At 38.9% G+C, this 11,681-nt stretch overlaps 1 protein-coding gene across 1 annotated transcript; it reads left to right on the top strand.

Moving 5' to 3' along the window:
• Positions 1–10,181: 10,181 nt before the first annotated feature.
• On the top strand, positions 10,182–11,123 carry LOC129677835 (olfactory receptor 10Z1). The gene has a single exon (XM_055608458.1). It carries the CDS (start codon positions 10,182–10,184, stop codon positions 11,121–11,123), a length of 942 nt encoding a protein of 313 aa, XP_055464433.1.
• Positions 11,124–11,681: the final 558 nt, after the last annotated feature.

The following is an 11,681-nucleotide window of genomic DNA, read 5'->3' as shown; positions in this document are numbered from 1 at the left end:
TCTCTCGTTCAACTGAAAAAATGGATAAAGAAATTTATTTACAAAATAGAAGTCTATTCGGCTATTAAAAACAAAGAAATCATGAAATTTGCAGACAAATGTATGGAGTTAGAAAAAATTATCTTGAGTGAGGGAACTTAGACCCAGAAAGATACACGTAGTATGCACTCACTTATAAGGGGATTTTAGCCACATACTACAGAATAAGTACACTACAATTAATAGACCCCAAAAAATTAAATAACATGGAGGATCCAAGGGAGGATGCATAAATCTCACTTGGAAGGGGAGAAAGAATAGACAGAGATAGTGGCTGCAGAGAAAGAACAAGGTAGGAGAGGGGGCAAAGAGAATTAAGAGAGTAGAGAACAGATCTAGGGAGAGCAAGGGCAAGAGGCACACTTGCTATTTAAACAACTTCTACAGCAGAGATTCTGGTTATACTTATGTCTCAAGCATGATCCATTTAAACTAAAGAGATCAATACCAGTAGTAACCTTAATAAATTCATATGTGTGACTATTTGAACCCTTCATTTCATTTATCTTCATAAAATATCACATAAACTAGAGATAAAATTACTCTGATTATGGTCATGTAAATTTACATGTACTGTGCCCAGTATACATATGTATGTATATACTTGTTTTTGACTATTTTCACAACAGAGACTATAGAAACATGTTCCTCACATTCAACCTTCCCCAATTAACAAAGTGAGTAGATATTAATAATATTAATATCTTGTTTCTTTCCATGAGAGATGTTGAACGGCTTCCTCCATTATCTAAATTCATTGTGTAGAATTCATTGTGAGGCAACAGTATTAAATATGTTATTGTTAAAACAATTAATAATGGATGAGGGTAAGTATGATAAAAAACACAATGCAATAACCTGGAAATTCTAAAATAAAGTTAAAATAAGAAAAAAATATTAGTAACCAGTGATTGGTATGTTGTGAATATTTAACAAGTGGTTCTTGTGTGAATGTATATGTGTATATACATATATATACTGAAATTTTCACAAACAAATTGCTTCTTTCTACTATTAGAAATAGCTTTTTTCATGGGAAATCCAACTTGGTAAATTATAGTCATTTGAGAAATATTTATCATTTGCATCTTTAGATACTGAAAATATCTCACAGCACAATGGTCATGCTGCTGCTTTTCTTTCTGCTCTCTTTTCACTTGTGAGCCACATGGAATGCCCAGAAGTTGGCAGAATCTTCATATCAGTAGGGTTATTCTCTTGGCAGTAGAAAGAAGAGAGATTGGATAATTCCTCACCAAATGTAGAAAATGCCTGGAGCAGGTTAGGTCAGAGTCTCAGTCATGTACTTCTGGATCTTACCTTTTCATAGAGGTCACAGAGCAAATGCTCCCATTAACTCCCATATATCCAAATGATATGCACGGTGTGAATAAGAAAGATTATAAGATTACAACATAATCTTATTAATCTAACAACATATTAGAGCAGCAGCAATAGGCCAAAATTGTATTTTGAAAGTACTGTCTTTATTATAGTCTTCTAAGTATATTCATATCCTTATTTCTGGGGCTGAACATGATGGCGTTAAAGAAAGGATAATGCTGATATAAGGAACTGCTATGAGCCATCTCCCACTGAGGCTTCTAGCTTGAGATAAACATAAAATGCAAAACCAAAGCAGATTATGACCACAGTGATATGTGAGGCTTAGGTGGAAAATGCTTTTTGCTTATTCTCAGCTGCAGGTATCTTGAGGACAGAAAAAAGGATGAACACTTTAAGGCAAGAGGATGAGAAAGAATGTACCTAGCAGTGGATATCACATTTGCTGAACAAGCATGGGGCTTGTAGTTCAAAATTCAGCTGGGAGAGCCTGTATGCCAGCACAGAAGATGCAGAGACAGAATACTTGGGGCAACTGGCCATCCAGGATAGTTGGAACTGTCAGTCTCTGATTCCATCAGAGACCCTGCCTCAGTGAATGAGGTAGAGAATGATTAGGGAAAACACTCAATGTCAGCTTTGTCCCTTCATGCGTGTACATATTCATGCTCACCCATACATATGTGTGAAAACACATACTCACACATAAACATGAAAACCATAATATAGAATAAAAAACATGCTGAAGGATAAAGGAACAGAGTTAGCTCTAACAGAGACACTTTTAAATAATAAATAGCTTGTAAACATTCACAAAGCAAAGACAGTGATTTCTGAGTAGTGTTAAGACAGCAAGTGTGCAATGGCTTGCAGCTGTTGGAGAAAGCTGAAGTCATGCTTTCTTCTTAAAGAAGACATCTAGGACCTAAATAATTAAATAAAGACCTTAAACATTGCTTTGGTTTTTGATACTCTGAGAGGAGGGAAGCATGGATGGTAAAATATCCCAGCATTCAATTTGAAAATAGTTAACAAAATAGCAACCATGTTTGCAGCAGCTTTATCAGTAATAGCAGAGTGCAGGGAACCATATGAAAAAAGGGGGAGTTAGTATGACCTGGAGAGGACAGGAGCTCCACAAGGACCAAATATATCTGGGCCCAGGGGTCTTTTCTGAGAAGACTGTTTCTCCAACCAAGGACCATGAATAGATATAACCTAGAACCCCTGCCCAGATATAGCCCATCACGGCTCAGTATCCAAGTGGGTTCCCTAGTTAGGGGAATAGGGACTGTCTCAGACATGAACTCAATGGCTGGCTCTTTGACCTCTCCTCCCCCCACTCCGTGGGAGGAGCAGCCTTGCTAGGCCACAGAAGAGGACATTGTAGCCAGACCTGAAGAGACCTGATAAGTTAGGATCAGATGGAAGGGGAAGGACCTCCCCCATCAGTGGACTTAGAGAGGGGCAGGAAGGAGATGAGGGAGGGAGGGTGGGATTGGTAGGGAATAGGTAGCAGGCTACAGCTGGGATACAAAGTAAATAAACTGTAATTAATATAAAAATAATAAATAAATATAAAAAGAAAGAAATATGTATGGCTATAACAAATCATTTTCCAGACCATGCAGAAAACATCTTTAATTAAAGCTTTCTAGTCTATGGGTTTGAAAAAGAAATAATTATCACATAACAGCTCAGCCTTAAATGGGATTTACCTATTTACTGTTGCCCTACCATCAAGGCTCTGGATACAACACAGAAGCGTAGGCAGAAAAAATGTAAGAAGTGGATGATAAAAAGCCTGTGAATTTGTGCCTTATGGATATTATATGGTGACTATAACGATCTTATATATGTCAAACCAGCCCGATTCCAAGCATAGGCAGAGCTGATGGGCTCCAGACCTAATTACTCTCTGACTATCTATTGGTAGTGAATAGCTTCTGAGAGAAGGAAAAAAATCCATCTTTATTGACTGATTGGCCACAGGTAGGTCTCTCGTACTCCTGTGAGAACACACACGCACTATGGGCAGATCTAAATTTAATAAACTATTAGAAATTTAGTAAACTATTAAAAATCAAAGATGGGAGGTGTGTTGGGAATTTATGTGTGGGGAGCTGGAATTTAGAAATGGGGGGTAGAGTTCCTGTCCCCTCCAAGTCTTTTGAACTGAGCCCTGGGGGCCCTGTAGAGAATAATACCCCAACCAAGGACAATGCAAGGAGAAGGCCTAAAACTCCGGCTCAGATGTATCCCATAGGCTAAATCTCCAACTGGGGTCTCTAGTAAGGGGAGCAGGGATTTCTCAGGTATGAACTTGGTGGCAGGCTCTCTGATCATCTCCCTTTGAGTTGGGGGGCAGACTTACCAGGTCACAGAGGAGGACAATACGACCAGTCCTGATGAGACCTGATAAGCTATGGTCAAATAGGAGGGGTGGAGGACCTTCTCTATCAGTGGACTAGGGGAGGGGCATAGTGGGGAGAAGAGGGAAGGAGGGTAGCATTGGGAGAAGAGGGTGGGAGCAACAGCCGAGATATACATTGAATAAACTGTAATAAGTGATAGTGATAAAAAAGAAAAATAAAAAGAAAGGTGGATAGAAATATTATACTTTATTGAATACATATATGCATTTTTCAAAACACAAGAAAAGAATTTAAAAAGAATACCCCAGGATTCTCAGGATTAATAATGTTCTAAACATTATTATTATTATTAATGTTCTAAACGTGTGGTGATAATGACAGAACCAATATGTTAAGCCTAATTCAGGAAGCAATAAGATTGTGCTCATTTCCCAAATGCTCAGATCATCATTAAAAAAGAGTCAAATGCTGTGAAAATCACTGTGCCAATTCTTCAGTAACTCTGATTTATTTAATCTCATCCTTTCCTGACTTCCACCCATGATACCTGTCTTTATAATTAAAATATTTGATTTTCTACTGTACAGAGTTACTGTTTCTGTCTCAGAAGTCAACATATTCAATAAGTAGCATTTATGGAGTCTACATTTCCCCTAATTATTTCAAATGTTTATTGATTTTTCACTTCACTTCATAAATATGGAGACCATAAGACAGCTGTGATCTGTGAGGGACAACTGAGATTACGTTATTTTGGAAATAATTGTACTTAGGAAGTGGCATATTTGTAACTGGTATCGCACTGTTTGTCTCTAACTCCCCATTTTTTCCTCTCCCCAGTGTTTTCCCTTTCAAAATGTGACTATGATCATTATTCCTGTATTTCTCAGGGCGATACTGCAGAAGACTTTAAGAAAACAAGAATTCCCAATAAATATTGTATGAATATTCTACAGACAATGTTTGTTTTACTCCTTCATTATTGTGAGTTTTGAACATGTAGAGTAACATTTTTCTAGTTCAGGCTAAATTAAACTTCTTACAGCAGAACTGTCTTGCCATTGTCGGAAGAATCAAACAAAAATAATACAAGTGGCTCCAGAGATAACATACAGCACTGTGGACTCCACCTTATACATTTCTCTGATTCTTTTGTCTTCTTAGGCTTGCTTCAATCCTTCTTTCCATGGAATGCGTGAACAACATTCTCTAATTTTTCTTCTTTTCTCATCCATTTTCCCTTTTTAGGTTGTCTTGGCACCTATTTTCATTTAGAAGGCAGGAGGCTTTTCTTAATTACGGAGGGTTGTATTTTATGAAACTCTGGCCTTCTTCATGACTCTTTAATTATAAGACCCTTAGTGTCTATGTATACTTCAGTGTCTATGTCTATGTAAATTTTCCAAGTCTCAAAATTAGTTTAACCAGTATTACATACATTTCATTTCATAGAAGATGTATAGTCATGTCCAACACAATCATTAGATGGATGTTATTTTCAAAGTGTTCATTACTATTAGAAGCATTTTGAAATGCAAACATAGGTAGTGGCTCAAGCCTGTTTTCCTGTAATTTTGGCACTCAGAAGGCAGAAGCAGGAGGATTGCATAAATTCAGGGCCTGTCTAGGCTGAACCGTGGTTCTAGGCCACCATCAGGTAAAGGTGAAGTATCATATCATATCATATCATATCATATCATATCATATCATATCATATCATATCATATCACATCACATCACATCACATCACATCACATCACATCACATCACATCATATCATATCATATCATGTCATATCATATCATATCATATCATATTTGTTTTTAAAAGAACTGGAGAGATGACTCAGCAGTTAAGAACACTTGCTGTTTTTCCTGAGGATCTCTGCTCAGTTCCCAGCACCCACATGAGGCAGCTCACAAGTGCTTGTAATTCCAGCTCCAATTACTGGAACCCACTTTATCTTTCACTATTTCTGAAGTTGTCACTGAATCAACTCTTCCCAGTTGAGTATGTGTTATCAGTCTATAGACAAGAGAACTGCATATTCTTTTCAATGTCAAAAGGAAATAGTGATTAGAGAAAGTAGGCATAACTATCTCAAAGACATTTTCTGTGCAGACAAGTAACTACGAATTAGAGAGAGCCAGCAGATAAGGAATGTTTTCCTACCTTTAATGTAATTAAATTTCAAAGCCAAGTCACTGTCTCATGTTTATTCTGGAAAATACTCTTCACAATCTTGATGTCATCATCTGTTGTTCTCCATTATTAAGAAACAAAAATTGAGCTATAAAAATTACTGTTCTATTCAGGCTCCGTCTCCCTCATTTCTAGGAGTCTTAGCTAGGGTCACCCTCATAGATTCCTGAGGGTTTTCATTGCCCTAGGTATCTAGCTTGTCCCAGAGATGTCTAGCCCCATTCCAGTAGTCTCTCCTAATACTGTTTCCCTCTGTCCTCCTGTTTCTATCCCCACCCTCTGCAAACACCTCTGCCTGTGGGTTCTCCTTCCAAGGCCTGTGGATGAAGAATTGTTACAGTGTAATTATCAGGTTGCCGGTCACTGGTAATATAAACCCAGAAAGCATCAGTCAGTGTTTTTGGTTTTGCTGAGATTTCTTATATGCTAAGTATTTCTCAAAGATACAAACCTAAAGGAATTCATCCTAACACACATCAGGATCAAATTGAAAACCAAAAGACAAAAGAAAACCAAAGACAAATCACCTTGAAATCACTGAGAATAAGGAAAAAAAAAAAAAAGAGAATAAGGTAGGTTACTGTGGTTTGACTGTGAAATGTGTCCCGTAAGCCCATATGCCTCAATGTTTGATTAGTATTGTGAAAGCTGTTATGAAGGTTTGAAGAACCTTGAGGAAGTGGAGAGCCACTGGAGGAAGTAGTGTTGGCAGGTCTTGGTTTGATAGCACAAACCAAGTTTGTCAGTTATGTGCTTCCTCACTGTGGCTATGACAGCAACCCCAGGCATATGCCTCTATGCCTTTCCATCTTCCTGGGCTGCATCGCCTCCAACTGTAACTGAAACACCCCTTTCAATCAGTAGGTGGCTACTAGTCATGCAGTTTCTTTCAGCTACAAGAGAGGTAATGCAGAGGGAAAGTTAGCTGAAACACTGCAGAATTCTCACGATGAACTGTGGAGGCAAAGATAGGATTCTGCACATGATTAATTTTGCAATTGATGAGTGACATATTTACAGGAGACCAATAAAGCATGAACATTGTAGATAATCTCAATCTCCAGGATTAGCAAACAATAGCTTATAAATTCTTTGAATAGTAGGCATAAATAACCCAACTTTGTCAATAATTTCATTTTAAGAATTTAATAGTAGAACTATTGAGCTGGGAGATTAATGATAGCAAAACATAATGCAATTTGCTTGTTTTAAAAAGAATATCTCTTATTTTAGAACTGATACATGCAATATTTTATTAAGTTAAACTCTTACTCACCATAAAATAGTTACAGGTAAGTAGAATCACTCCAAAATGGATACCACATTTAAACTTAAAATACTAACTAAAGTCAAGGTTATCTGACGACATGTGTTGTCTCTAAACTGCAAGTGTTTTTCTCATTCTCTCTTCAGTGTTCGACTATGACCCAAGAAGACTTTGTTAAGTTTTATTATGTGCATTTTGCATTGTTAAATCAATATATTTTTAATGTTCAGTTCTTCTTTAAGCACAGGAACATTGGCAAACCAGGATTGATCCAGCGGTGAAGAATGCTTGCTGCTCTTGAACTGGACTGAACTTTGGTTGGTTGTCAGTATCCACACTTGGGCGCTTACAATTGCACGTAACTCTGCTTCCAAAGGATCTGATGCCATCTTCTGGTTTCCATGGGCACCTGTACACATGTGCCATTCACTAGAGCACGCATACACTCATAAATAGGAATAAGACTTAATGAAAGCAAAGAAATGTTAAGGTACATCCTTTAAGTCAGAGGATTGAACTTACCCAGGAGAACTTGCTACAGAAAAGAATGAAGACTCCTGAAATTATAGACAATGATTAAATATAAGGCACTATGCATAACCGAACATCTTTCTCTCACTCTGTTTATAGTGACTCAAGTCTAGAAATATTGCTGGAAATAATTCTGTAATAACTTTAACTGAATTGTTCTGAAAATGTTTGCTAAAAATTCCAAGAGCACCAACCAAAACAACAATGAAGGATAATAGTCATGGAACTTGTATTTACCCTAATACTTGTTTTTACATCTTTCTTATTGTTCACATATTTAAGAGTGGTGACAGGGTACCAGGAGTAGTATTGAGTTGAAAGGATGTTTCCTTTAAAATAATATTTTTATTGTGGCCTCTTGAATGCATATGCTACTGTGTCACCAGTTGGCTTTCTTATCATAAAACATATTTTAGGCATTTAATTTTTCTTTGCCTTAGTTACCTCTCTCAAAATAGCGGTAACATTGGTAATCTTTAAATATAATACTAAACCCATAAAGTGGATTTTAACTTTCTATCCCTATTAACCATTTAATCAGACTTAATCATTGTAGTGTTGAGCTCAGGTTACTAGGTATAATTATGATTTTCCATTGTGTTGGAGAATAAATCTGTATACTACAGGTGCACATACTGAAGAATCACACATTTTGAAAATGCCAGTCCTATGCAATAGTTAACCTTTCCCGACCTTGGGAATTTTGGAGTGCCCATGTTATTCAAAGGGTAGTAATTGGATGTAAATCTGGATACAGACATTCAGCTTTGTAGAAAAGAAGAAAAAATGAAAGTAGGTGACGTTACTTTTTAAAAGAGGCTTGTTGAACAAGGAAGAGGTGAGGATAAAGGAATATATTGACACTGTGCAAGATCAGGATAGTCTTCACCATGACTTTGCGACTGGACACACTGTGGAATAGTTGCAACAAGCTCCTCAGTCCACAGTAGGAATATGTGAGCTCCTGTTTTCTTAGACGTATATTTTATAAATCAGACATTTTATCTGTGATTTGCAAGCATGAGTCCCATATTATAGACTCTTGGATGAGTCATTCTTGACTGGATTCGGTTTCCTCATCCAGGACGTTTAATTTAACCTTATCTTCCTTGATTCCAAGTTTTAAAAGAGATTTAATGTGTGGAAGTAATATATTTACTGCATAAAATGATTGTGGCTTGACTCATGATCTTAGCTTCTATTTGTTCACAATTCCCTTCTCTGCTTTCCCCAGAAGGATGGTCCCAACTGATAATAAGAACCACAATTAGATGTGTTTCCTGAAACAGCGCCCGCCGGGACAGTAGAATCCTCTGAGAGAGAAACTCTTTGGAGAGAAGCAGATACAGTTCACTACCTGACACTAAAGTGGGGGAGGAAGCTTAATGGAATCACTTGGATACACCCTTCTGCTCAGAACAGGAGTTCTGAGACAGATCTCAAGTCTTACTCCTACAAAGCAGTATTCTGAGGGCTGCCTCTGGCATGGCTTCCAAAAAGCAGACCTCAGTCTCACGGTGATCTTCTTCATGTTAGTCCACACTCTCCTGTTCTCACTGATGCCGTGGTTCACAGCAAACCTAGGGATGGGAAATGTAGTGGGGCGTGATCACTGGGCTAACGGATGCCTGATTCACAATCTTTGCTGTACTCCATTCTTCCTCCGGCATTTGGCATGCCGGTGACATGAAAAACAAGCCTGCTCCACTCAGCCTGAGGCATTTGGAGGGTGATTGCAGAGATACAATCAATTTGTGTCGAGCAAGATGCTTAATTTATACTTGTTAAGTATAATTGTCCCAGAGTGTCTGAAGAGAGTAATCATGGTGTGAAGAAGTAATGCTAGATTATAATACCGGAAACCTGTTTTCTTGCCCCTTCTTCTATTTGACCTCAAAAAAGGTCACCTCTTTGGCAAGGAAACCTAGTCTACAAAACATTCACAAATCCTTCTCACTCTACTGTATATTTTAATAGGCAATGTGAATTTTTAGGTAAAAAGTCAGGATGCAAGTGTTTTCAAACTTGCATGTATGTGAATATATGTGCATGTGTTACATGAAAGTACAACATACTTGCAGTGGGGTAAGTAATATAAGATGTGTAACACATAGTTTAAGTGTGTGATATATGTATTAATCAGTGTGCTTGCATTTGCCTGCGTAAAAATATTTATAGAGCAGTTTATGTTCACTTGATTGTAGTGATTGGCTATAACATACATGAATGTAAGGGTGGGCCTATCCATGCTTGTGTCAGAGGCAGCATATAGTTTTCTAAAGTTTGATTACAGTCTAAACCAGACACTTTTTGTGTGTGTTCCAACAGGCACAAACCGAAGAGAACCCATCTCACCTTCATCTAGAGAGGCATCTACTAGCCTGGGGAAAGGAATCGACGGAACCAGCGGGGCTCTCATTCAGATGGTGCAAAACAATGCCACCTTCTGGAGGGGCTTTGTCTTCCTGGGCTTCTCTAGCTTTGGGGAGCTTCAGCTCCTGCTGTTTGTCTTGTTCCTGTCTTTGTATCTTGTCACCATCACCAGCAATGTCTTCATCATCATAGTGATCAGGTTGGATAGCCATCTTCACACACCCATGTATCTCTTTCTTTCCTTCCTGTCCTTCTCTGAGACCTGTTACACATTGGGAATCATCCCCAGGATGCTCTCTGGCCTGGTTATGGGGGGACAGGCTATCTCCTTTATGGGCTGTGCTACCCAGATGTTTTTCTCTGCTTCATGGGCTTGTACCAACTGCTTCCTCCTGTCTGTCATGGGCTTTGACAGATATGTGGCCATCTGTGCCCCACTTCACTATGCCAGCCGTATGAATCCTACCCTCTGTGCCCAGCTAATTGGCACTTCCTTCCTGAGTGGATACCTTTTTGGCCTGGGGATGACACTAGTCATTTTTCGCCTCTCATTCTGCAGCTCTCATGAAATCCAGCACTTTTTCTGTGACACACCTCCAGTGCTAAGCCTTGCTTGTGGGGATACAAGACTAAGTGAGCTGGGAATTCTCATCCTCAGTCTGCTGGTTCTCTTGGTCTCTTTCTTCTTAATTACTGTCTCCTATGCCTACATCCTGGTAGCAATACTCAGAATCCCTTCTGCGGAGGGGCGGAAGAAAGCTTTCTCTACATGTGCATCACATCTCACGGTGGTGGTTATTCACTATGGCTGTGCCTCCTTCATGTACTTAAGGCCCAAAGCCAGCTACTCTCTGGAGAGGGATCAGCTTATTGCTGTCACCTACACCGTGGCAACCCCTCTCCTCAATCCTATTGTTTATAGTCTAAGGAATCGGGCTGTGAAATCAGCTCTGAGAAACGCTTTCCGAGGGAGTTTACTAGGTAAAGGATGAAGGCTGACCCAAGGACTCTTTTGCATAAGCAAGTCCTGGACCAGGATTAATCCACTGGACAAGATATTCCAAATTTTTGGCAAAACTGCTGCACCAAAAGCCCACATGCCTCCTCGGCCTTTCTTCCCAGGGTGCCTGGAAGGATAAGACAGGATAATACAGGATTTCCTGCTCTGTTCACTGTGTTCAGCCCACAATGAGCTCAAAAGCTTAATATTCACCTTAAGTGTCATCGAATACGACCCCCAATTACCACAACTCATCTAGAAGTAGGGATCTTCTTAGTTTGTTCAGAACACTATAAATTTCCCAGCTGAGCTAAACAAGATGAGGGAACTTCAGACTGTTTAAGTTCACGGCTAGGATGTCAGGATCCCGGGGCGTTGTAAAGAATTCTGAAATAATTGCACAATGAGAATACTTGATCAATGATGTTCTTCTGAGGTCTGAAACTCAGCGTGTAGTCTGGGAGATGCAGGGCAGACAGAAGCCCTGCTGTTGCGTTTGCTCCTCACTCCTCAACTTAGCTATTACCTTTCTGGGTTTGTTGTAGAACTA

Source organism: Psammomys obesus, unplaced genomic scaffold (assembly GCF_907164565.1).
Source record: "Psammomys obesus unplaced genomic scaffold, mPsaObe1.curated_primary_1811, whole genome shotgun sequence".
Lineage (NCBI taxonomy): Eukaryota > Metazoa > Chordata > Mammalia > Rodentia > Muridae > Psammomys > Psammomys obesus.
The sequence above is the reverse complement of the archived record's forward strand: the minus strand, read 5'-3'. Positions and strand labels throughout refer to the sequence as shown.